Source organism: Chelonoidis abingdonii, chromosome 2 (assembly GCF_003597395.2).
Source record: "Chelonoidis abingdonii isolate Lonesome George chromosome 2, CheloAbing_2.0, whole genome shotgun sequence".
In the NCBI taxonomy this organism is placed as follows: domain Eukaryota; kingdom Metazoa; phylum Chordata; order Testudines; family Testudinidae; genus Chelonoidis; species Chelonoidis abingdonii.
This window is the reverse complement of record NC_133770.1, coordinates 146,277,072-146,304,814: the sequence shown is the minus strand read 5'-3', so window position 1 is coordinate 146,304,814 and position 27,743 is coordinate 146,277,072. Positions and strand designations below refer to the sequence as shown.

The window sequence follows — 27,743 nt, the reverse complement described above, 5'->3', positions numbered from 1 at the left end:
AGCAGTACAATTCATGTGAGAAAGGAAAGGCTACAGCATTGGGCAACTTTTACAGGTGGACTAAGCAGTTAAATCTAATGGAAATTGTTTATGATCAAGACCCATTATGAGATGATGTGTGAAATCTCACACATATACATGAATGTCAAATTATGTATAATTATAGTTTGTACCCATTGTTGTTAATGATATTTTCTTTGTAAAACCTACATAGTTAAGTGATAAGGAATGAGGAAAAGAACGTACATTGACATGATTTTATGCCTTATAGCTTAAGGCATCCATACAATATCATTCTGCAGAAAATAGGTCACCTTCACACATCCTTGAAAGAAATCAGATTTTGTAATTTCAGTACATGATCAAAAAGACACAATTTTACAGTGAAGAAGCCTAACTTGGCCAGCAATTTAATTTCAGTAGCAATTTACACTACTGTATTCCTCCTTGTTCCTATCTTTGTGAGCAATTGCAATCTCTTTTCACAAAGAAAATCATCATAAATGTCAATCAATCAGAATTATAAACTATCTTCTAAACATGTGTATTTTAAGTTTTCATTATAGATTTAACATATTTCATATGAAAGCTTTGGAAGTAGCACCTATCACTTCTATTATATTTACTCATGGAACATAAATAATACTTTCATGTATGTTCATAATTTATATATGTGTTACGGCAGGGAGCATGCTGTAAAAACTATATATGTTGCTAGTATTTGGGACACAAAGGTGCAGTTCTTTTCTGATACTCATACAGTGAATTCTGTTACAATAAGGAAAAAGAACTAAGCACATTATTACTAAATAAATAATTGTACTGCAGTTCTACACTTGCCATTTTAATTATAGCAAGGTCAACAGGTTTTTGGTAGATCTGGGCCATAACCAACAACATAAATATGGAATTCAGTTTTAAGTTCAAATTTATTACATGCACTTTTATCATAAGAAATACAAATTCTTTGTAGGGTGATATTTTCTGGTCACAGCTGTGACTTCCCTCATCCCCACAAGCCCCTTTTTAGTACAGTAGCCCTTCCTCTATTCCTCAGCTTCAATCATCAGAGTTGAATTCTTCCCTACCCACTTGAAATTTGGCTAAATACTATGCCAGAGCTGAATGAGGCCTGATCCTTCATGGGTGTAAATCAAATAGTCTACTGTCAATGAAGATACTGATTTATACAAGGTGAGGATCTAGTCCCAACTTTTCAGCCACAAGGCAGTCAGTGTATCATAAATTGAAGGCCCATGCCAGTGTGAATTGGACAAGGGCCCAAGTGCTCCACAGCATGCTGTACCTAAATTTGGTATTAGGTCCCTTTCGTGTGGCTGACTGTTAATTTTGGTGGCTATTTCATTTTAATGAATAAAAAGAGAGATTTTTTTAAAACTAAATATGAAACTCATTAATACAATGAAATTAGTAGCCCCTGTGTAAATGAATGCCATTATATCCCTATGTGGAGAAGTCAGGGAGATAATTATAAGATGAGCACAAATGTTGAATGTTCTGCTGAGATCATCAAAAACGAACTAGTTAACAGAGTGGATATTTAAACTGTTGGGGGTGGCAACGAGAGTTCAAGTCTCTCTTTTCTGTTGGTGCTTGTAGTGAATGCACAATGACCTTGAGAAGAGATAAGCACCTGCTATTTCCCACTTCAGTGGTATCAGACTCTTTTAAAGATGGTTGTAAGCCAGCACTGAAAGCTTGAGTTGCTGATTGCTTATTTGTACAGCATCAACAGCAAACAGCCTAGGTCAGATTGCACCTGGCCAGGTGGGAAAAATTAAAACAAAACAAAAATAGGTTTTGAGGGTGTTTCATGTTTGTCATTTAAAACCAACCCCAAGTTTAAAAGTGAGTTATTGGAAACTGAAGCATGAGGCTTGACTCTGGTCTTGCTGTATACCACTGTACAGAAATGTACATTGATTCAGTGATGTCATTGGAATTACACGTTTGTGATCAGAATCAGGCCTTTGTCCTGAACTCAAAGCCTGCATGGTGCTGCCTCCTCTTTTATTGCAAGATAGTTAAATTTAGCAAGAAAAACTGAAGAGCTAGTAAAGGTACCTTATCTTTTAGGGAACAAATCTATTTATAAAGTTATCTTGTCTGACTGTAAAGATTTTCAAATAAATTAGGTTTGTGCTGACATGATGATGTTGCTAAACACATAAAATAGTCTTCCAGTTGCAGCTGCATCTTACAGTGAATATTGCATTACTCATGTTATAGTGCAGTCATTGTGGCCCTGATTAAGGAAAGCACTGAATCATGGGCAAGTCCATCCATATGCAGGACAATACTTAATTATATTCTTACCTTGTAGTGTATGCTGAAAAATAAGCATCTGGCCAAGTGCTGTCCTCAACAGAGGTTTTTCCTGAATTGGTGCTTACCGTATATACTTGTTCATAAGCCAAATTTTTTTAATAAAAAAGGGAAGCACCAGAGAAAGGGGTTGGCTTATGAATGGGTATATAGAGAGAGAGAGGTTGGACACAGCCCCTCCCCCCAACAGAGGAAGTAGAGAGAGGCAGCACAGCCAGCAGAGCCAGAAGGGAAGAGGCGGGTCCAGAGTCTCTCTGCCTCTGGCCATGCTGCTCTCCCCCTAGCCTCCAATTCCGAAGCAGCTACAGCTCCGGAGCTGGCAAGCTGTAGCCGTGCCACTTCCCTCCACCCCCAAGCAGATTGTGGCCATGCCGCCCAGCCACCGGAGCACGCTGCTGCTGTGCTGCCCAGCCATGCAGGAACATGTAGTGGCCATGCTGCCCGGTCTGGCCCGCCTGAGCAGGCAGCGGCTGCGCCACCCAATCTGCTGGAGCAGCTCCAACCAGGTCAGTGACATCCTCCCCTGGCCCTCCCCAGATAAGGTGGGAAGGGATGGGATGGGATGTTTGGGGGGGCCCCAGGCTAGGAGTGGGGTCATGTGGGGGGTGGTCACAGGGGTTACTCCACTGACTCCCAGCTTCTCCCCCCAAAAAATTTCCCTGCCAGTTGCTTTCCCAGCCCATCAGGGTAAGCAGCTGGTGCACTGGGACACTTTGTTTACTTAGGTTTAACTCCGTGCCTGCGGACACTCAAGGTAAACAAACCATCTTGGCCCACCAGCAGCTTATCCTGATGGCCTGGGAGCCAAAGTTTGCTGACCCCTGAATTATAGGATTGTCTTATGAACGGGGTATAAAACATTTCCATTTTTACTTATACATCTTGGTGGGGGGGTCAGCTTATAAACAAACTGGCTTATGATTGAGTATATATGGTATATTAATGACTAGCAAACCATATTGGAATTTTCCATTGACATTTAGTGTTGTTATTAAATATTTATATTGTCGTAGTGCTAGAGGCCTTGACCATGTCAGGACCCCATTGGACTAAGTGCTGTACAAACATATAGAAAATCAATCCCTGTTCCAAAGGACTTATATTCTGAAAGACAAAACATAAGAGGTGGATGAGAATAACAAAGGGAGTCATGGTGACAGCAGAGGAGATGGGAATGACAAGTACACAAATCTTAGTTAGGATCAATAAACACAGCTTGCCACCTGATTAATTAGAAATAGATTGAGACAGTATTGCGAATTCTTGAGATCTTTGGTGTGCTTTTTCTTAAAGACTCATCTCCTGGAGTCATGAGATTCAGTTATGGGACTTCTGGCTTTAATTATAAAAAAAAAAAAAAAAAACTGACAAAATTTCTAGCCTTTACAGCTGCAGAAGAAATCTTGAGACCATGAACTCAAAAGACTGAAAACCAAGATGACAAATAAAAAGAATCCAAAGCTTATTATTTTTGAAGCCATATGAATTGTAAGCCTATCACATGATTTTTGAACACTTGGATTGGTAAGATGACCACATCCATTTTCATGTTAATTACCAACCACTGCATCAGATGGTCAAATCTCTCTATCACTACTCACATGTACTGAATTTGAGCTGAGATGAAAGAACCTTTGCAAATCTTATTTTTTCAACGAGAAATGAATGTTGGTATGGATTTGGGTAAACCAAGCAATAAATAAATGTGTCATGGTTGTATTACTTGCATCCAGTAAAAATAATTTACCTCCAGAAGTAATTACATACTGTATTAAAATAGGATTAGTAAGAAATAAGGCCAGAGCTGTCTGTCTGTCTCTCCATCTGTCTGTATGTGTGTATATAAAAATGTATGTGTGTTCCAATTTTAAATAAATGAGGAAATCTAGTTACAAAACCATGTAATTCTTGACTAGAGTTTGGGTGTGTGTGCTTTTTTGTTTGTTTTTGTTTTTTACTTTTTATATGTTTTACTAATGCGGCATTTTTTCATTTAGAGGTACATTTTTCATGTCTGTAGGTAATTCTATTTTCATAGATTCTAAAGCCAGAAGGGACCACTGTGATCATCTAGTGTGACCTCCTGCATATCACAGGCCATAGAACTTCCTCAAAATAATTCATAGAGCAGAGCTTTTAGAAAAACATCTAATCTTGATTTATGTAGGACAAGTAAAATATGTATTTTTAGAATGTGCTATAGCAGGGATCGGCAACCTTTGGCATGCAGCCCACCAACGTAAGTGCAGGCTGAGGGATGCACTGGCCGCTGCTTCCTGCTGCCCCCATTGGGCTGAACCTGCAGACATGGCAGGTAAACAAACTGGCCTGGACCACCAGGGTGCTTGCCCTGGTGGGCCACATGCCAAAGGTTGCTGATCCCTGTGCTATGACATGCATTATTGCTGTATGCTTGATAACGCAACAGAATGGAACACACTTGTGATCATGGGAAAAAATAGGCTCTAACACTGAAGTCAATGAGACTCCACAATGGTTCCTGGGCCCATAAAGGTCCATAGTAGCCGATACCTGTGCAGTATCAGGGCCCGGTCAGATCAGGTATAGTGCTGTCTCTTCCCTAAGGTCTCTTTTTTTTTTTTTTTTTTTTAAATCAATACTGTTATTAAAAGGCAGCTGCAGTCCTTAATGGAAAAACTGGGGATGAATTGGTGTACTTAAATTAAACCTTTGTGATAGGAGGAGATAATGTTTTGTTTAATTGGATAATTGGTGGTTTAATTTAAATCTAAATAACCTTCAGCTTTGTTTGTCAAACAGAAATAATTAGGAATGGGTTAGATGTTTAATTCCTGTCTAATGCTAATAGCATCAGAAAATTTATTGGAAAGCATATGTAAAGTATCATAATCTTTACTTTAAATGGCTGTTTAAATGCTTCATATGTGCTGTTTATTTTTATAAATCTTTGAATAGATGAATCAATCTTCCTGTATAATAATGAAATGTAATAATTATACACACACACACATTCATACACACAGCAGGAAAAGCAGCTAAATGGTCCTGGTGATGATCAATGCATAGTTTGCTGGTTTCACAAATTTAATGCTGGTTATTTCTGGCATTATTTTATTATTTGTTATTTGTATTATCATAGCACCTGGGAGCCACAGTCATGAACCAGGACCCCAGTATGCCAGACATGATACAAACATAAAACAAAAAGACAGACCCTGGCCCAAAGAGCTTACAATCTAAGTAAACAAACTCTCTTGTGCTTACTATCTATATAGTCATTATTTAGTTTCCCTAAACATGTATTTCAAGGTACCATTCAAGAAAAAGATGAAATGACCTGTTAATACCTCTCCAGTCATAGGGGGAAAGGTGGGGAAAGGCTGTGCTAGTGTGTTTTGGCTTAAGTGGCTTACAGATTTTTGTAATAAGCCATAAATCCAGTGTCTCCATTCCATCCATGATATTAGTAATTTTTGCTAATACAGATGTGTACAAAATATAGATCTTTAAACACAGAGGATAGATTTGGAACCAAACTGGAAATTTTCAGAGGTGTTGATATCAAGACTATCTATATTTCCAATTTCTTCAATGGCCATCGCTCACATAGCCATCTACTGCATCATTTTACCAGTCATTACACAACCATTAATTTCCCCGTACCTTAACTTACACAGCTAACTATTTCCGTGCCTCTACACAAGCCACCACTCCATATTTTCATCACTAAGCTTCACTTATGTTGCTTTGGTTACTTGGACTAGTGTGGTTCCACAGCTTAAGGGATTGTATAATGTAACCATTCTGCCTGTCAGAGCCGGCAGCAACAAGGGCCGAGTTCAATATCTGGGGGTTCTGTTTCAATAACACAATTCAAAACCGGCTCGAGCCCCCACCTGGTAACCTGGGACAATTACATACCACTCCCCTGGGTGCCTCTAAGAGGCAATACTTTCCCTCTTGCAAGCATGAAGTCTGGGTGTAGCAAAAGCCTTTTTATAAAGGAGGGAAACAATATGGCATTATGTTGGGGAAACACCACAAACAGGATTCATAACATAAACCATGAGCAAAAGACTCACCCCCAAGTAAGTTTGGGAGTGTCCTTTTCCCCTCAGGGTCTTAAGTCCAGCAACCCAACAGTCACCCCACCCACAGTTTCTGTCCTTATTCAGTGCAGCACCCCCCCCAACACACACTGCCCCGAGTTTACCCCCCAGCCTGGGCGGAAGGGGAGAAGGTATGGGAGCACCTTACATGCTCCGCTGCTCATGTTGACGGCCAATTGCCATGCCTCTCTGTGGGCTTCTGCTGTAGTCTTCACCACGAGCCACTACTCCCCACCAGCCACCCAGCTAGCCACTCACCAGTATGCCTTCAGGTCTCCTCCCCCCACACTTAACAGAATTCTTAGTAACTTCAGCTCTTTACTGATTTCAGCTGGTAGTAGGGAAGCCTCAGTGCTGGTGCACCACTAGCCCAAAGTAAGTCTAATGCTTAGACCAGTGTTTCTGAAACTGGGGTCACCGCATGTGTATGGAAAGCCCCTGGCGGGCAGGGTCAGTTTGTTTACCTGTCCCATCTTCAGGTCTGGCTGATTGCGGCTCCCACTGGCCGCGGTTACTGCTCCAGGCCAATGGGAGCTGCTGGAAGCGGTGTGGGCCGAGAGACTTAGTGGCCACCACTTCCAGCAGCCCCCATTGGCCTGTAGCGGCAAACCACGGCCAGTGCGAGCCATGATTGGCTGGACCTGCAGACAAGGCAGGTAGGTAAACCAGCCTGGCCCGCTAGGGGCTTTCCCTATGCAAGCGGTGACCCCTGTTTGAGAAATACTGGCTTAGACCTATGTACTAGTGATTTCAGCTTTACAGCATGTAACAAGATTCCTGATGAAATCAAAATTAGCTCTGTTATTACATAGTGGAAAGAAAGGGTCAAAGGGGTGTTTAGGGTCCTCAGAAGGGTCTAATGCTACCAGATACAAATACTTATCCCCAGCCTCTCTCAGTTGACTGGGTTTTGGAACCCATGTCCTTTGTCTAGTGAGTGCTACTTAGTTGAGGGTGAGTCCCTCCATCATAAAATGCCAAGTAGAGTTCTACTGTCCTTGATTCATAAAACCAGGATAACAACACTTTATTACTCCTGCCCCAATAACAAAGAGACTGGGATCACACAGCAGCCTAAGTGACCATTTAGGCAAGCAGTTCCATCATGCTATGCAGGGTGAGTATGCCCATGCAGACAAGATCAGCCCCTGGAATCCTTTTCCACAGCTCTCCACTAGATATCAGGTTAGAGCCCATTCTGCCTCTGCTTACAATAATACAAAATGAAACTAGCAACAAGTGGCAAAGACTGAGAAGATTTAGGCATGAGTTGTATAAAAAGGAGGTCAGCACTCACATGCGAAGGTTAACAATGAAGAATATACACCTAACACTGTTTTGCAGCCCAAACCTGCACTGTAATATTGCATCAGAAGAGTTAGTCTTCTATAGGAATTTTTGTCTGTACCCTTAGATAACCTTATGAAATTGGCTAATATAACCTTGCATATCAGAGTATAACAGAGGCTGCATCTGTTAGTTTGGAGTCTGATTTAGGTGGGTTTTTTTTCTGCTTTTGGAGCTTTCTTTTCTTTTCCTTTTCCAAACTGTTACTGAATTCAGTAGGCGCACAAATCCATGGGGAACTTAATTATTCAGCATCCATTTTGCAGCTCCTGCGCATTTTATAAACTACATATAATCTTGGCAGGAGCATCACAGGCCTTGCACACCTTACAAAATGTGTAGGAGTATATGAGCAACTTAATTATTCAGCATCTGTATCAGAGTTCCTTTGCCCTTTATGAAGTGCATTTGGCCTTTTGCCTACCTCAGGAAATGTGTACCAGTCCTTTTGAAATTGTGTTGACTTTATGAGAGGATTAATATAAGCTATTCAGATGTCATGAATGGAGCAAGAGTACATCTCCAAGGAACAAACACTGGTAATCCACATTACTGCCTGATCACTATTTGGCAATTGTGCCACGACTCCTGTGCACCTTATGAAGTATAAGGGCTGACATACTTACTGAAGTTTTATGCACTTTCCAGTGTAATATGCCCCATAAAGTGTGTGGGAATAATTAACATACTGAATAATTAAATTGTCTGAGAACAGGCATGGACTTTGTAAGGCTGTAACACATTTGTTAAGTTTCTGAAGCAGTAAAGACCTCATTCAGCAAAGTACTTAAAGACTTGTTTAACTTTGAGAAATTCTGAAGTGCATCCCTCTTCAGTAAAACACCTGAGCATGTACTTGTTTTACTGAAGTCAGTGAGACTTCAGCATGTGCTTTACTGGGACCTAGTAGTCCATAGTGTTCCTGAGAGATTCATCAGATGCCAGCTGTGTGTTCTTCAGTTCTTATTCCAGAACATAATACTCCAGCACACCTACTTCTTTCTCAGATGTTATGAGTGTTCTTGTTCTTTTAAAGTTCAGTCTTGTCAAAACCCACTGCATATGGTAGAAATGTAACTATTTTCCAGTAGGGGCATAAAAGGTGTTTATAAAAGTTAAACAGCTTGCATTTTGCAAAAGAAGACCTTGCTCCTGCATTAGGTTGTTAGCGACTGAGCTTGCTTACAGGTATTCATGTTGCTTGTTTGATGGCAATCACATAAGGTGTAACCCAGGATATGTATGCACATGGGGTTAAATGATATGCAATACCAAAGACAGAATCCTGACCCTCCTAAAGTGGAGATTCCTTTATTAGAAGGATAGCACAAATTAATTAACAGAGGCAGCAGCCAGAGACTTTTTTCATTAGTCAAGCCTTGACAATGTTCTACTGAAGCTAGGAGATATTGTAGAAGAACTTGATCTCCATCAGCAATTAATTCAATCAGATGACTGTATGGTGCATAATAAACCTTTGAATTCACTGTTCTAGCAAGTCATGAAGTCAAATACCATGACTTTATTTTCAAAGGGAATGAGCAATTGTATGACCACCCATTACATTTATTGCTAAGATAGCAGTAATCTTATCTCATTTTTAAAGTTGTGCACTAATTGCCTGTGGGACTCAGAAAAATAATTTATCCCAGATAATTCAATGTATATATGCATTACATAGGTGACTATATGTATTACGGTGATTTTCACCTCCTCTGAAGCAGGGTATTAGCTACAAGATAGCAGCCTAAATAAGATCAGATGCTAGAGTGGATGAAAGTATCAGAGGGGTAGCCGTGTTAGTCTGGATCTGTAAAAGCAGCAGAGAATCCTGTGGCACCTTATAGACTAACAGACGTTTTGGAGCGTGAGCTTTCGTGGGTGAATACCCACTTCGTCAGACGCAGACCTGCGTCTGACGAAGTGGGTATTCACCCACGAGAGTGGATGAAGCAAATCCTGATCTCGTCTGGCAAATCCTCTATGGAAGGCATTCACTCTGTTTATTGGAGTTTATTATAAAATAATGAATTAACTAAGGATAATCTATTAATTTCCAAGTACATTTAGCAAAGATATTTAACAAGCATCTCCAAGATAACATGATACAGCTGATATTTTTAACACCCAACTCCCCAGTGGTACATGTCCTTTTGTTGCATATATCAGTAGCTGATGGTATGATATGTGTGTTATGATAAGTGAGAGATTCTAGAGTTCCTTTTATTAATCATTATCTTTATTTGCTGTCATACAGAGAAATATTCATGATTTTCTGCATTAACAGTGTTTGCTGTAAGAAATCTTTAATTTTACATATGGGAAAGATTTGCCTAAATAACGATGTGACATTAAAAATTATCTCTGTTACTGGGATACAGAGAGCAAGACAGCTAATTTGAATAATGCTGAGAATGAATCCTTCATGTGTTCAAAGCTTCATGGCTTTTTAAATATTCAAGAATTAGAAAGAAAACACGATAGCAAAGGAAATTGGCATGGATGCAATCATTTGCAGTTACTGTACAGTAAATTCAGTTCACTCCAATATTTAAACAAAGCTGATGCCCTGAGTTGAGGGGAGGAGTCTATTCTCTTTCCCTTTAACTTTGCTCAAAGAGCAGAAAAGCAGGTAATAGAAAATAAATAAAAGCCACAAGAAAAAAATGGAATGAAACAAAATTACCGTTGGACACAGTGATAGAAAAAGTGCTCTCTCAAATTTTATGTGTACTTTTCAACTCGGACTAGACAAGGATAAATGTCTTTTCTTTCAGTGCAGTACACTTTGAAACATATAAATCAGATACGGAATAGGAAGCACTTATTCTGTAGACTAAACTGCTTTCTGTAAAGTTTAAAGCAATGAAAGTCAAGATCAGCCTGTACTCTTGTGCACACCCAGCAGATCCTAGTCTTCTCTCTTGCTTTCTTGGCATCTGATTTTCACGCACCATCTGAACTGATGTGGGGAACATCAACAATAAGATCACCACCAATAGCAAACAGCTGTCTGGATGCCGATCTATAGTTCCATCACCTACACAACTGTTTGCTTATTTTTTTTAAATGGCAAAAGGACAAAACAGCTTGATGAAATAAATATAATGGGCCAGATTCTCAGTGTAAAACAGCATCACTTTATTGAAAAATAATGGCGCTACACTGACTGGTGATCTAGCCCATTGCTAGTATGGAATACAGTGAACATATTTTTGACAACTGAACTTGTAATTCTGCAAAATATAACACTTGCAAGGCCTGTTGCTTCTAAACGAACCACATTAATTTGCAGTTGTGCTTCTCTTCCAATTTAAGCTTCTTTTCACTCGACCATTCTCAGAAACTTTTGTTTTCTTTTTCTCCCCCTCCATATACTTTATATTTTTCTCCCATGGCCACTTTTACACACAGCAATTTTTCATTCCTCTCTGGTAGAATGGAGACTCATAGCTACCATGTACAGTGATGTCTGGTTCATTATTAGCCTGTCATGGATTCTCCAACTGGCAAATAGGAATCACAGACTGCCATCCCTGAGCCAAAGCCAGAGGAAGGGGCAGACAAATTATGGTTGATGTGGCTCTCCCTGTTTGCAAATTCCTGTTTCCAAACCACAAACATATGGCTTGTGTCATTCTCTCCTTTGTCATAGCTGCTAGAACAGCTCAGATCACGATACACATACAAAAAAAAAGCCTTAATTTCAGTAACATACATGTCAGAAAGTGTTGCAATTCTCCGTGCCATATGAAGATTTTTCTGTTTTATTCATTTCCATTTTGTTTTTTTCTTCTCCTACTCCTCAAATGACTTGAAACCTACATTTGAAAGCAGCTTTAACTGACCAAAGTATAATGGCACAGCAAGATGCATGTGAATTAATTTAAGTGATGAAGAGAGAGACATTAATTATCTCAGGGCGGCAGCCATTATCTTTTCATTTCACAAACAAAGGTGATGATTGACTCCCAGCAGTGGGTGGATAAGCTGCCTTTAAATCAAAGATCTAAACAGTATTGTTAAATTTATTCACCTAAATTTGGGTTATTATGTACTCTGTATCATATGACTTTTTAAAACAAACTCTGTATTTGTGGATAATCTAAGCACTATACCCAGATGTACACACACTTTTCTCAACCTATGTATTACATAATTTTTTTTAACATTAGCTTTAATATTTTTTTTATACCTAGCACACAATGGGAGGAGCACACTATGCTAAAGTGGTGAGGTAATTTAAACCCCACCTATAAGGTAGCTAGATGCAGGGTCAGCTACCCATTACCTCAGAGAGGAGCAGGAATGGGCTAAAAAAGCTTAGGAAGGGGAATCCGTTTGTGTGAGTGCTCTTTCTAGCCCACAAATCATGACCTCCTCCTGAGTCACAAGGACCTAGATTCAATTTCAAAAGAATGGGCTATAAATGTTAATAAATGTCTTCACCGCTTCCTTTGTAACTCAGCTTCTTGCTCCATTAGTGAGACCATTTAGCTAGTTCTCAGTAACGCATTTTTGGTATAATATACTTTCACTTTACATGTTTTCTGTATTGTGTTTTGCCTTCTACAATGCATAATATGAATAAAGCCTATAGCTGACTGCACTGTTTAAGAAAATTCACTCTGAGGGATCTTGAAAGTTTGTTTCCAGGCTATGTCCATTACAGCAGATCTGTTTATCCCGTATTAGATGGGACTAGGAGCGTCTAAAATGTCTCCCCCCTTGTTTAAGTCTGGGGCAAACCAGGGAGTTCAGACCACCGTGACATAACTTTGGGCATCCATTAAAGTTTTCTAGCTTCATCTTAAATATGAGTCTGAAACCGATGTCAGCATGTAGAAAAGAAACCTGATGATATTATTTATTGTTACTAGCGTGGTAATTCCTGTCCCCACAAACAGGGATTAAAGCCCGATTCTATTAGGCACTATTCAAACAAACAACAAAAAAGATGGTCGTTGAGCCAGAAGTCTTGTAGTTTGGGTTTTTATCCCATTAGGAATAAACAATTACCATTGCAACAGGCTGGCAAATGTGTGGAATTGTGAAGCAGAAACTACTGAGTTCCAGCCCTAGTTTTCCCTCTGAGGACAGGTCTACACTAGAGATTTACAGTGATGTCGGAGAAAAACTCAGTTCTCGCTTTCTGTTTGGGTGCAGCAGAGTCAGATACTTTATTCTGTTTAGCAGCTATAACAAGGAGAGAGTGCACTAGGACATAGGGTCTCCCCTTTTTAGATAGGTCTCTCCACAGGTAAACAATTACAGCAAGCATTTATACTTTTGTTACAGACAATAATAAGCAGCAGCTGCATTTTGTTTATACTTATGTTTTATCCTAATATCTTATTTTTTTTACTTCTAAAAAACACCAATCTACACATTATCTACACAAAATCAAAACAACTTTTTACACAATTCTTTTTTGCTCGCCTCACACAATTCTTGCTTCTACAAATCTTGCATTATTAAAATTACAATTAGCCTAACTTTTGCTAATAAAAACTATCATGCATTAAAATCCCCTACAAATCCCTATCAATTCTTTCTCTACTTCCACAGTGGCACAACTGCACAGATGCAGCTGCACTGCTGTAGCACTTATAATGAAGATGCTTTAAGTCTGCCGTCGGCTTAATAACTCGTCCTCCATGAGAGGCAGGAACTAGGTCAATGGGAGAAGCTCTCCCACCAACATAGCGCTGTCCACACCAGCAGTTAGGTAAATATAACTACATCACTAGGGGTCTGGATAATTCACATCTCTAAGAGACATAGTTATACCCATAGGCGCTGACTCCATGGGTGCTCTGTGCCCCAGGCCCCCCGCCCCAGCTCGCCTCTGCCTCTGCTTCGCCTCCTCCCCTGAGCAGGCCACTGTGTCCTGCTTCTCCCCACTCCCTCCAGCACTTGCGTCGCAAAACAGCTGTTTCATGCGGCAAGACTGGGAGGGAGGCGGGAGAAGGAGGAACACAGTACGCTTGAGGAAGAGGCAGGGCCAGGGTAGGGATTTTGGGAAGGATCCAATAGAGGCAGGGAGGGGCCAGGCGTGAGCTCTCATCAGTGCCAACAAAAGTTGGTGCCTATGTCATAAATAGATAGGTAAGGTAAGGGTTAAGTTTCTTTTACCTGGAAAGGGTAACCAAACACCTGACCAGAGGACCAATCAGAGAACTGGATTGTTTAAAGTCAGGGGCGGGAGTTGATATCGGGGTCTTTTTTGTTTTCTCGGCTGTGAGTAAACAAGGTTTCCTCCTAACTCCTTCTTATTTCAAATATTATACAAAAGTCTGTGAGTACAAAGAATCCCCAAAGCAATTCGGCTATGAGGAGCTTTGGGTGTACGAATAGATGTGGATGGGCTGTGTCTTTTGTTGTTTTCGCGGCTGTGAAGTTAACAAGCTTCCTCTAACTGCATCTTATCTCCAAGTTCTCCTACACATCTGTGAGTACAAGGACCCCAAGCAATTCGGCTATGAGGAGCTTTGGGTTGTATTTACATGTATGTGGATTGGTTGACTGGTTTAATCGGGCTATCTTTTAAATCAGACTGTTTCTTCATTTTTCTTATAAGCAAGAGCCTGTATTGGTTTCTTAATGCAGAGATTATTGTTTTATATTTTCTTTCTATTTTTATAAACTTTTCTTTTAAAACGTGTGGAATTTTTTTCCTAGGGAGGCAAAGGGAAGGAAGCCAGGCTGTGGGCTATTTTCCTATTGCTTTCAGGGAAGAGGCAGGCTACGGGGAAAGGGAAAAAGAATCACCTCTATATCAGGTATCTGTCTGCTTCACGGGAAGGCAGGCAGGGAAAGGCAAAGCCAAGCGTTGGTATTTTGCATCTCAATTGTCCTGAGGGCAGAGACGCTTATCTCTGGAAGCAGAGAAACCGGTTTGCAAGCCTGGGAAGGGGGGGAGGGAGTTTCTCCCTCTGCTTTAGACCAAGGCATTTGGAATCTGGGTGTCCCCCCAAGGGAGGTTGGGGACACCAGAGAGAGGAAAGGGGGGATCAGGCCCCATCAATTCCTGATCTGGTGGCAGCGAGAATATCCAGCTGGTAGTGAGCTTGGGGGAGTTTCAGGTAAGCCCCCAGATTTTGGACGCTAAAGTCCAGGTTTGGGACAGGACCAGATTGTGGACGCTAAAGTTCAGGTCTGGGACTGGGAGGCTAGATTACCACAGCCTATGGTTATACCAAAGTAATTTTTTATTGTAGACCAGGGCTCTCTGAGTAAAATCACTTAGGCCATGTCTACACTACCACTTATGCTGGCAAAACGTATGTTGTTCAGCAGTGTGAAAAAACATCCCCCCCCATGCAACATACATTTCACCAGCATAAGTGGTAGTGTACATAGAGGTATGTCAGCAGGAGAGCTTCTCCCACCAATATAGCAACCGCTGCTTGTTGAGGTGGTTTTACCAGTTTCACCTTAAACCATCGTTTCTGTAAATCACCAGCACATTTGAACACTTGCAATAAAACAAAAGTAGGATTGTTATTTAACAAAAAATTAGAGCAAATGATGGAAATAAATGGTTACAAGACAAAGTAAAAAACAAACAAACAAAAAACCCCCCATGGATCTACATGTATCAATAGTTCTTTCCTAGCTAATAAAGTAATCCCCCCACCCCCCAATTCAGTTTGTTGCAGAGCTGGCTGGTTTCACAGGAACAAGAATGCCAACATTCATGAGCTCCCTGGCCACGCTCCACAAGGGGCTTCCTCAGCAAATGGCTCACCAGTGCTTCTCCCTCCCTGTGTTATACTGAAAACAGTCTTTTGGTTTACAGTCACAGACAGGGTGAATCTCTCTCTTGTTCTAAAGTTCCTGCAAGTGGTTTTAACTGTTTGTCATTTATTGGGAAACTGCCAGAGGCAATGTCTAGTATCACACAAGGCTAAACAATTGAGCTTTGCATTGTGTCACTGGTTAAAGAAGACAAGGGGGCAACTTCTCCCAGCCCAAAAGGGCCATCACTGAGGCTCGTTATCCACTAGTGATTAATTTTATTTTATTCCTAAAAATATTACCTCTACATACATCTTGCACTTATTATAAGCTTTCTCTAGTTACTTTATGGGTAAATATCCTGTAAGATGTGTGTTTGGTGTAGTGAGACTGTGAAGTCTGAGGTGAGAGATGTTTGTAAAGAGCAGGCGGCCCTTTGCCAAGTGGTTGCTGTGTCACAGGGTATAATGAAACTACTGTAGTTCACGGTAGGGAGTGTGCTAAATGATTACTATTTGAACATTGAAGTCAATGGGGTTGCATGGGTGTAAGTGAGGGTAGAATCTGACCTTAAATGAGTTCTAATTTCAGCTTCCTGGCTTGCTTAGAATCAAGGTATAACATAGTAAATTCATTATGCCTTTTAAATGAAGTTTGGAGTTTTAAAAAACCTATCATCTAAAAGCAAAACTCAGTCATAACATCTGCATGTGTGTAAAAGCCAAAGGAATCTCATGTGTTTGACACACAATTACAAATCAGCTCATGTTTGCTCTAAACTAGGCTGAGGTTTGCTTAAAGTGGTAGCCAACCTTCTGATGAACTTGGTTTTAGCTTTAAATTTGTAGTCAAAACCTGGTGCATTTGAGCTTTTATTTGTTTTATTCCTTATTTTATTATGTAAGGAATTTGCATGGCTCTAATTAGTTAGGATTTTGAAATACTTCTTTCCTAGATATTAGTAACTGATACAAATGATTTTGGTATATTGCCAGCCATTTCCTCTTATACCTAAATGACATTAAGAGGGCACAAAATAATCTGTCTTCCAGCACAGAATGATGCATTAATATTCCCCCCCACCTTCTTTTTTTCTTTTGTTAAGCTTCATTCTGACTTGGACAAGGGAGCGGGCACTGTTAAATACACCCTCTCAGGAGATGGAGCTGGCACAGTGTTTACCATCGATGAGACCACAGGGGATATACACGCCATAAGGAGCCTTGATCGAGAAGAAAAGCCTTTCTACACACTCCGTGCTCAGGCTGTGGACATAGACACCAGGAAACCATTGGAGCCTGAATCAGAGTTCATCATCAAAGTACAGGACATTAATGATAATGAGCCAAAGTTCCTAGATGGTCCATATGTTGCCAGTGTACCGGAAATGTCTCCAGTGGGTGAGTAATAAATATACACCTCTTGATAACTAACTAGATCCTACTTACTGGTTTTCAATGTTAACTTCCTACTGAGGAAGCTGCAGGGGAAATTTAGCTGCTAAAATTCGTGGTTAGAACACAGAAAATGGCTGGGTTTGTTCTTAGGAATATACAGATTTCAATTTCATTTTAGCATTATCTTCTTACATTCAAGTCTCTTCTCTTTCCCACAGTTAATGCATAAGTGGCTACCAAGGGATTTAAGTCATAGCCTGCACTGAGAAGGATTGGGGGCCAGTATGTTTAGGGCTGTTCAGCAGTAGGAGCCAGGATAACTCAAACAAAATGGGTCCATGGGCTTTGTGAGGAACGCAAAAAGGAAGGGTGTTTTGCACATTGTAGAGTGCTCTCTCCTTGCACCAGCTCAGTTATCCAGAGCAGAGGCTTGGCATAGAACCATAGCACCAGGCTATCTCCTACCCTTGTTCCACACGGGGGTGCTAGTTTCACACAGTTTTTGCACTCAGGGTGATTATGGCAGGTGCCTGTGCAGTGGTACAATGGGGAAAAGACTCTTGGTGCCTGGTCCCCACTGCTTTGTGCATCCACTGGAACAGCCACAATCTGGCTCTTAAATGGTCACGAACTGTGCTCACATCATGATCAGCTATCCATACAACCTGGGGATAGAAACAAGGATGTCAATTCAAACAACAAGAACCAGTTTCTCTCCCAAGGTAGCACTACCTGACCAACAATAATTTTGCTTAGTCTGATTTATGGGGTAGGGGGAAGGAGCTTTCACATATCCATGTATAGGTTGTCTGGTTGCTGCTGTTTATTACCCTCTGCACTCACTCCAAAACCACTTCCCCTTTTCCTAGTACATTCACAAATCAGAGTTGCTCATCACCTCCTAGGCTATAATTTAAAACTCCAAGTATGAACAATTGGTAAGGCTGTCTAACTCTGAAACTGTAGAGATGACTTTTCCTGGCCTTCTAATCAAACAGCACATATAATGGAGACTGGATAGACTCATGGGGGCAAAAAAACGGTTAGCCAGCTACCTAAATTGTCTTATGGAATTAACTGGGATGTATATGAAATTTGTGTATGTGATATGATCAGGCAGTCAGCTCATGTTATCATCCTGACCTAACAAGTGGGTTCAGAGAAGTTCACTGAGTTATAAAAATATACATGCAGTTCAATTAGTTAATAATAGAAAGGACTGGTTAGATTTTGAGTACAAAATATAGTTCCCATGAGAGGATGTATCAGATAGTAAATGGATGCTAATAGGATATGATCTTACACCAAAGGACAAAAAGAAATGATGACCAATATCACTGTTTACATGATTAGGGAATTATTTTCCCCTATTGCTGATAGGTGTGTTTATATAGAAACTAACAAAATAGAACCAGATGTTTTGCATGAGGTGCTGCCTTCAGGTTCTGCTGTGCAGTATGTCTATTACACTGCACTAAATACCATGAGCTAGATTCACAAAGGGGCTTAGGTACCTAACTGCCCTCGTATGTGCCCACGTCCAAAAAATAGGCACCACTGACATTCAAATACCCACTGCTCTGCTGCTGCCTAACCCAGTAGGCACCTAAATCCTCATACATGCCTAGATTTCCACTGGTATGGCTGCCCAAAGCTGCTGAAGTTCTGACAATGGTCCTACAGCTAATCGGAGCTGCTCGCAGCTCTGGGACATGTGTAAGCCCCACCAGGATTCTCAAACTAGGTGTTTCCCTGCCTATCTTGTCTCTGGGGACTGATCCAACAGGCATCTGCTGAGCAGGCCTAAAAATTTCCTAAAAGACAGCTGGGGGCAAGCAAGTCTGGAATTTTTAAGATATGATGATATGAAGATATGAAGATATGATCGTAGCAGCTCCAACTGTACTTTAAAAGGAGAAGGTAAAGATTGTTTTCTTCTTTACAACTGTTTCTGGTGGATTTTCATCCATGTCCTAAGCACACACTTTCACTTCAGTGATTGTCTGTTACTAAAGTGAGTCAGAATCCTCAGCTCCTAGATTCCCAGAAATTGTCCAGAAATGCCTTCTGTCATTTATGATTAGCCAAGAAATTGGGACTTTTCTTCTCAGACACAAATCTTACCACTGTTATTGGTGCTCTGTGGTTACTACCTGAGACAAACCTTGAAGACCTCTTGGAAGTTTCAGGAAGTGTGCAGGATGTGGCTTCCTCTCTTCTAAGTAGAGTCCCCAGACAAAAAGATTCTACACTTGTCCTTTGTCCTTTGACCTCTGCCCTGGCCACTGGTTCGCTTTCAGGTGAAATTAGATTGGATACCATGTACAAATCTCCCAATGGTCACAGCTTCCGTTATCATCTTATATACTCAACTATTAAACTGCATTGAGATTAAGCATTTTGTTTGACTCTGCTTGTAAGCTCATTGATGCAGAGGACATGAGGATAGTACACTCATTCGCAGGCCTTCTCCCCTGGAATTCTCTTCAGCTGGAAGTTACATTCTACAAACTGCTGTGCACATTGAGGACTTCCTTTTTCCTTGATACTTTCCCATCACAGCCCTTGTATGTACAGTAATACATTGTAATGAACGGATTTCAGTATCTTTTTTCAGTGTTGACAGTTGGTGATTTACATAGCAAGTTAAGTGTTTATTCATAGAGTGTTTTATGGTGAAGCAGTTCTCGTAGAAAGGACAACTGAAGACTTAAAGGAATAACATGGAGTTCCTTAGGGAAATACTTTTCAGAGGGTGCCAGAGTTTCTTGTTTCCTGTTTGGTTACTAATACTATTGCCTCTCCAAAATTGTAGTGGACTGCTAAGTACCTATTCTAAATTGTTGTCCAACCTACACAGAAAGAAGATTAGAATGTAAAACAAATATTTCAGAAATATATAAATTCTCATACTAGGTCAGACCTGTTGTCCATCTACTCTGATATCCGGTCTCTAACAGTAGTCAGTACTAGAAGTTTCAGAGGAAGGTGCAAGAAGCATTATTTATTTATTTATTTTAAAATAGTAGAACACTTTCAGAAGTTTCTGTTTTTAAAGACTTTAATTATTAAGTTGTAGAGTTCCACACGTAACAGAAAACAAAAACACAATAAAATAGAACCCACACATACAGACATGTACAAATAAGGGATGCAAAGATATCTGGAGGCAGGGCATGTGTGTGTATAATTGAGCCCATTTATAAGAAAATATTGCAAGTGTTGTCCTTTAAGTTTGTGGTTTTATTTTTTTTTAATTAAGTACAGGTGTAGGGTGACCAGATGTCCCAATTTTATAAGGACAGTCCCCATATTTGGGGCTTTTTCTTATATAGGCTCCTATTACCCCCCATCCCCATCCCGATTTTTTACACTTGCTGTCTGGTCACCCTATACAGGTGACAGTGGGAATTATTCTGCCTCTGCAACTTTTAATTAATAAGTATCTAAAAATGGGTGCCCTAAAATATTTATATTATTGTTTTACTTGAAAATTCTATTTGGTATAGCTTTAGTACTCACTCTGTATCATGATTGTGATAAAGCAGGACTCACGACCGCAGTGACTCTTGCTGGCCATTCTGGAAATGAGCTCTCGGCCCTTTCAATCCACCTCCAGCTAATGGTGTCATGCCTGCTGTCACTGCTGTCTCCACTCTTTGGACCTGCATAGTCCCTGGACTGCAGCATCCTCTTCTGGGCATGGTCCTCCAGCTGTGCCCTCACTTTGGTATCTCCCCCACTGCAGGGGACTGGCAGTCCTTAGTCCTGCTACTTGCATCAGCAGCCAACCACACTCCAAGGTCCAGCCCCTTGCCTCACGGGCAAACTGCAGTCTGGATACTGGCCACTCTCCTCATTGGCAAGTGGGAGACCCAGGCGCACGCACTACTCTAGGTCTCTGCCCAGGGACCCTATAGCTGGCAGGTACCTACTGCCCTCCTCCAACCTTTTGCCTATTTTCCCTGGGCCACTTCCCCTGTAGTCCTAGCACCATCTCAGCCCTTGTAGCAAAGCCCCAGCCTGGCAGTGGTCAGCCAGCAGCTCACCCTCACCCTCGCACTCTGCTGCCACTGCCCCTGCCCAGCACTGCTCTGTCTATGACACTTCTTCAGGCACAGGGGTGGCTCCAGGCACCAACGCACCAAGCATGTGCCTGGGGCGCCAAGCCACGGGGGGCAACCTGCTGGTCGCCGTGAGGGCAGCAGTTAGGCAGCCTTTGGTGGCATACCTGCAGGAGTTCTGCTGGTAACACGTCTTCAGCGGCAATCCGGCAGTGGGTATGCTGAAGGTGCCAGACTGGTGGACCTCCCGCAGGCATGCCGCCAAATCCGCGTTACCAGCAGACCTTCCACAGAAACACCACCGAAAGCCACCTGACTTCTGTGCTTGGGGCGGCAAAATACATAGCGCTGCCCCTGTTCAGGCAGTCAGTCCTCCTCCCTTGCCTTCCAGGGAAAGATTCCCTTGTGCTCTGCTGAGCAGCCCTTTATATATGGTCCTCACCGATCCTGACTGGCTGCTCCAGCAAGCCTTTCCGCTACTGGTGGGCTCAATAAACCCTTTCCTGATTCATGGGTTCTGTGCAGCCTCCCTGGTGCTGCTTTTTAACCCCTTCTTCTCCGTCTGTGGGGTACCTGCCCCACCACAATGATACTAAAGTTATCTATATAAATGTTTTAAATTTGGTATCCTCCTGCTGCAACAAACATCTGTTTGATAAGATTTTTGGAGAAGTCTGAGGGTATGTTGCCCACCAAGAAGGAGGGGTGCAAAGGAGTTTCTGTAAGTGGCTGGCTAGTTATATGCCTGTTGAAATAATTAGTCCAATGCTACTGTGAGTTGATTGTATTATGAATGATGTGTTAGGGCATCTAGAGACTTGGATCTGCATTTTTAAAAAATATTATTTAAAACTAAATACATAAATAATTGAATGTGTATTATATTGTTCAAAAGAATAATTATAATTTGATTCAATTTGCCAGATTCTAGATGAAGGTGTCCATACTGTACAGTAGGGCAGGTGAGATGACATGGTATCTATCTCTCCCTTTTCTGTGCTTCCCAGCTATTTTGTATGATGGATAGTGCCCATAAACTCATTTTTTGCTTTTAACTTGGTCCTAGAGTGTAGTGTTGTAATTGCCTACCAAGAAGAAACATAGAGACCATCCAGATGAATTACAGTGATCAATAAGCAAACTAATTAGTGAAGTGTTAGTAAAAAATGCAGAAGATTCATATATATATATGGAAGTAAGGTGAATGTGATAAAACATGCACATTTCTCAGTTAGGACCAACAGATAAAATTACAGGGGCATATACTAGACATTCCATACATTCATATTAAATTAAGGTAAAGTCTCTTCACCATATTGCTACCCCAGGAAAGGTATTCCTATGTTTTTACTTTTAGCTCATTCTCACTTATATGATCCACCTTGCCATAATGTCACCATAATAACAAGTAATCACTTTTTAAATATCAAAGGTCAGCTCACTTAGAACGCTGTGCCCAAACAGTTCTGGGGAGCCAAAATAGTATTTAACAAGGAAACATCAGTGCAGCTGCCCATATTATTCTTTCTGGTAGCACCCCAAAATCCCAATCAGACTTAGGCCCCATTGTGCTGTGTGCTCTGCAAATACAAATGAGAAAGTTCCTGTCCTTAAAGGCTTACAGGTTTAAAAAACCAAACAGATTAAGGGTGGGGGGTAGGATACAACATGCAGGACAGTAAACCTGATATAGAATTGCCACAGCTTTTTTATGTTGCATTTTTTTTAAGTGGGAGTGAAGGTAGAGAGGAAAAGAAAGGAAGGAAAAGCAGTAGTCACTGTCTGTCAACTGCCTAGTCGTGATCATCAGAGTGGGTTTTGTAAACTTCATAGCAGAGGAGGGAGTTGATGGAAGAATAGGTCATGGCTGCTTGGATTTTATCAGGGAATTTTTCCAATGCACAAGGAGCAGCCCTAGAAGAAAGCATAGAGGTGTTTAAGGGAGAAGAAGACAGGTAGGGCGCAAAGGCTAGGAATGCTGGTTGAACTGAGTAGGGCTTGATATCATGATAAATTAGCAGAACATATAGATACAGTGTTAAAAGTTATGAAAGGCCTTAAAGATGACAAATACTGGCTACTGTGAGCCCATCTGAAATGAAAATGAAAGACATACTGGGCTGAGTCCTGCAAACCCCTTGGAGCACAGAGATTGTAAGTGAGAAATCGCTAAAACTAAAGTTAGGTGAAAACTGATTAAACAGTTCTTGCTAATTCACAGCCTCTACATTTTGAAGGATGTGAAAACTCAAAAAGCGATATGGAGTAAAAACACACGTCCAAATAGTTGCCAGCGCTATGAAATATACTTTTCCTATGGGTATGTGAGCCATCTCATCTATATTTGGACACAGCCTTTGATATGTTTAACTAGAGATGTAGCAGGCCAAAATCCCATCTTGGAAGACCCTCTCAGCACTGGTGAAGTTCAGATCCAAACCTTGATCCAAACTTTGCTCTTGGCTCTTCTCAGTGTAATAGCTCAGCCAATACACTAGATATCATCACCCCAAAATTCAGGGATATTCAGACCCAGACCTTGAAACTCATTTGTACACTTAACCAGCTAGCATTTTGGCTCTCAAAGTCAACTATTGTTTTTACACTGAATGGACCTGTTAGGCACTTTTGATAAGCTGAATATCAGTTGCTTGCCGAGGAGTGAGTACTGGTACACATAATCATCCTGAGGTCTAGGAGAGGTTGTATTAGATAGTTACGGGTATGTGTTGCTTTTGTCACTGAAGCTACTGTTGAAGTAAAGATACTGCAATGCGTTGGTATTGGCTTGAGATGTGTAGGAATTATTTTTGTACAAGCACAAAGCATCTCTAAACATACAACATGCATCAATAGTTGCTTTAGTAGCCACTGATCAACAGTAAATGCTAAAAATTAACAAGAAGTTTCTTTTTTCTTACCACACAACAACTCTAGACATTAAATATACTTTTTAGCAGAATCTGCTGTCTTGGTCACCAAATGGTTCTAAACATTAAACATATTTTAAAAGTATTACTTCTCCCAGCCACCGAGTGCCTGTAAACATTAAATATGTTTTATAAAAACTGCTTTTCCAGTTACTGGCTGAGTAGCTATGGACATAATTTTTCTTTAAAGTTGCTTTCCAGCTACTAAGCTATTTTTTCCTATTAGCTGCCTTCTATTTATATTTCTCACACAAGAAAGCAAGCCCAAGACCTCATTGTCACAACTCAGCTTTTAGTTTATGACAAGCAATCATGTCCCAGTCATGGTACCCTCATAAAGACATTGTGGATAATGAGAACAAGCTAAGATTTAAACTGATTATAATAGATATACAACATAGGCACTGGGCGCATCTTCATTGTCTCTACCTCCTCGCCTACCTCCCTCCCCCGCATTTTTGAGTATATAATTCTGCAGTGAACAACAAAGAGTAAGCAGACATGAGCCATCTGCAGCATTAGGGCAAGCTGGTCCAAAAGACCAGACACTGATGGATTGCATGAATCAATTGAGGCATCAGCAGCCCTAGAATAGGACAAAGCAGAAGGCAAAATGTTCTCAAGATTGCTAAGCAAATGGGAATCAGCAAACCATACATAATTAATGACTTTAATTCTAGGTGTAGAAATAACTCCATGTGGCAAACTAGCTACAATCCCAGGAAGGCTCAAAGTGACAAGAAAGTGATCACAAGTAGTTGGATTAATAAGAGTTTAAAGAGGAAAATCACTGATAGCAAACATGATGAAAATGACAAATTCTCCTTTGTTTATGGGGTGTAAGGGGTTTACAATATATAGTCCAGGTGCTGGACATAAAAGTAATCTTTTAGACAAATTACATGTAAAATAAAGTTTTAAAATCCATAAAAAATATTATAAAAAGGAGGGACAGAATACAGTACCATTTGTTTAAACGGCATGCCTAAGTGTGCCTGTCTGTGCACTTTAGTGCTTGTGAGTCCTCTGTTGAGCCACAGATCAAATACAACATGGGCAGAAGCAATAAAGATTTCCCTCATGCTGCCCTGCCCAAGCACCTTGCCCTGATCTAGAGAGAGATGTGATGAAAGTTAAAACTCTGTGCCCCTTCAGCCTTTGGCCAATAAGGTTGCCAACAGAGCTGATCAAAAAATTTCCAACAGAACAACTGGAAAATCTAGTGGAAAATATGGGTTCAACTAAATCAAAATATTCAGCAGGAACATGTCAATTCTGTGTAAACTTTTGATGGAAACCAGGAAGGAAGACTGGTTGGACAACCTGTCTGGTTTCCTGCCAGCCAGTCATCTGCCTAGCCAACTAGTGAGCAGTTGCGCTGACAGGAAACCAGACAGACTGGCATAGCTCATCTGGCTGGCAAGCTTGCCAGCTGCCTGACAAGCTGGCAGGGGAACTGGGCACCCCATCCACCCACCAGCCAGTTGTCTGAGAAGCCAGAGAGCCAGCCAGTTCACCCAGCTGGGGGAACTGGCTGGTTTGCCTGTTGCCGAACTGGTTGGCTGGTGGAAGGGTAGGCTGGTTGGGCAGCCAAGCACAGGGCCAGTCAGTAAGCCAGCCAGCTGCCCCACTGCCCTGCAAGCTGTTTGGGGAGCACCAAGAAGGATAGTTCCATTTTGCTGGAAATTCCACAATGTTGATGTTTTGTTCTGATAGAAATCAGAACATCAACAATCCGGAATTTCCTGCAAAATGGAAATTCCCCTTTCTGGCCAGCTCAAATCGCCAATGATGGCCATGTTTTTTGTTATGTGCACATCATTCCACTAGGAAATGGCTTGAGACCATCGTTATTTATCATTTATTGAGCACTGCTGTTGTTCTTAGCACTGTACACAACATAGGGTACATGTATACAGCATTCAGGAACTGTTATTGCAGCATGTGTAGACATACAATGCCATCTTGAGTAACAATAGCAGTGAAGTCAGAACAGCATGGCTAGCCCCTTGAGTATGTATGTATGGTTCTGGATGAGTGGGGCTTGCCTGTGCCACCACTTCTGCTGCCTTGCTAGGTTAAAGCAACCTCAGATCTGTCTACATGGGCTGCAATCCCACCTACTATTGCAAGAAAACACAATCACTGCACCAAGAAGTTTGTAATCAAAGTGAAACAGAATACTCTGGATTTCAAGGAGAAGGCACAGTCGCTGAGTGGTGTGAATGTCACAACTTCTTTAAGTAGAATATTAATACTTAAGGCTTGGTTCTCTCTTGCTCTACACCATATATAGTCATTTACATCAGTAAAAAGTGGGTTTGAAACAATACCAAATCAAAATGGCAACAGTTTAGATCCAATTTGCACTCCCTGTGCCATGTTCTGACTGCACAAGGTGCAACACACTGAAGGAGCTGACCTGAATTTAGGGGATTGGTATTGAAGCACATTTTAAAAAGGGATTGGAATTAACTGGTAGTTATTTAGCATACCCAGATAGGAAAGGTGTTTCAGTCATAAGGCATAGTTTGGAAGGAAGTGGGAAGATGGGTGAGAAAATGTACAGGAGAGATGTGTAAATAGATATTTTGGGAACACTGTAAGTATAGGGATATACAATACAAGAAAATGAGATCTGAAATTTATGCTTGGGTAGAGTGCACCCAGAAGAAATGTTTAAATAACTCATCAACGCAAGGTCCTTAAGAAAGCATCTCAAACTTCTAGGATTAAATAAAGCAACTAATTATTTACCCAAATAGCATTTTATTATTTGAGCCACCACTATTAAGATTTTCAGAATAAGAAGCGTTTTTTTCTCCCAACTATGAGTAAGAATGGAAAGGAACTTAACAAGACAAGTGTATGTTATAATATCGTTAATTAGCTAATTATTTAATATAGAAGGGTTTTGTAAAAGTGGTACCTAGAGGCTGACTTCAATATTCTTTCCTTATCCTCTCTGGAGCAGCCTCTGTCTGTCTGTCTGTGTGTCTTTCTTCTACTCGAGGTGGCTCTTCTCTAATATACAATAGGTATGTGACACTGAGATGGATTCGTACAAGCTGACAAAGGCTTCACTGTTGTGTAATAGCAATTCTTAACAGGCCTGACAAACTCACTACCCTTATCACACTACTTTCATTGTACGTATTCATAAAGAATGTCATGTGAGGTCTGCAGTAAAAGCTGAAGTGACACTGACAATTAATACTGTCATGAAATGTATATATTCATAACATATAAGAAGCTTTCTCTGTGTATGTGTGTACACAAAGAGAGAGAAAATATGTTCCTAAAAGTCTAAATTAAGGCAGTGTTGATAAATAGGTTTCTGCCAGACAAAGGATGTGTATTTACCTGTTTTCCTTGGTTCACATGTGTTGCTTGATCTTTTGATTGTATATTGATTATACTGGCTATATTAATTAATTCAGAATCCCCAATTAATAAATTAAACCTCTGAGATTTGATGGAGGAGGATGTGCAGGACCACATAGGGACAGTGAGGTGGCTGAGTGGAGGCACAGAAACACATGGTGATGAGGGCAGGGTGTTCAGAGCCACATGGGGAGAGGGAGAGTGGGTATCTGAGTGGGTGTGGAGGGACACGCGGGCAGGAGGTGCAATAACACATGGGGGTGCAGGGACACGTGGGGATAGAGTCAAATGTGCCTAAATGAATGGGAGAGACTAGGGGTTAGCCAGGGTCTGCATGGGGGAAACTCCCTAAGAATCCCTCCCACACCAAAAAAACCCAACCTGTTCCATACTTTTCCCACCCATATCCAACAACCTTCCAAGTTCACACTCAGGCTCCTTCCT

The 27,743-nt window shown here is 41.0% G+C and overlaps 1 protein-coding gene across 1 annotated transcript in view; it reads left to right on the top strand.

Annotated features, from left to right (window-relative positions):
- The window catches only part of CDH12 (cadherin 12), a 347,726-nt gene that overhangs the window by 151,268 nt on the left and 168,715 nt on the right, over positions 1-27,743 (top strand). The window contains exon 3 of the mRNA XM_032798095.2: positions 16,630-16,924. Within this exon, the coding sequence (XP_032653986.1) occupies positions 16,630-16,924 (295 nt within the window). The remainder of the gene's footprint in view (positions 1-16,629; positions 16,925-27,743) is intronic.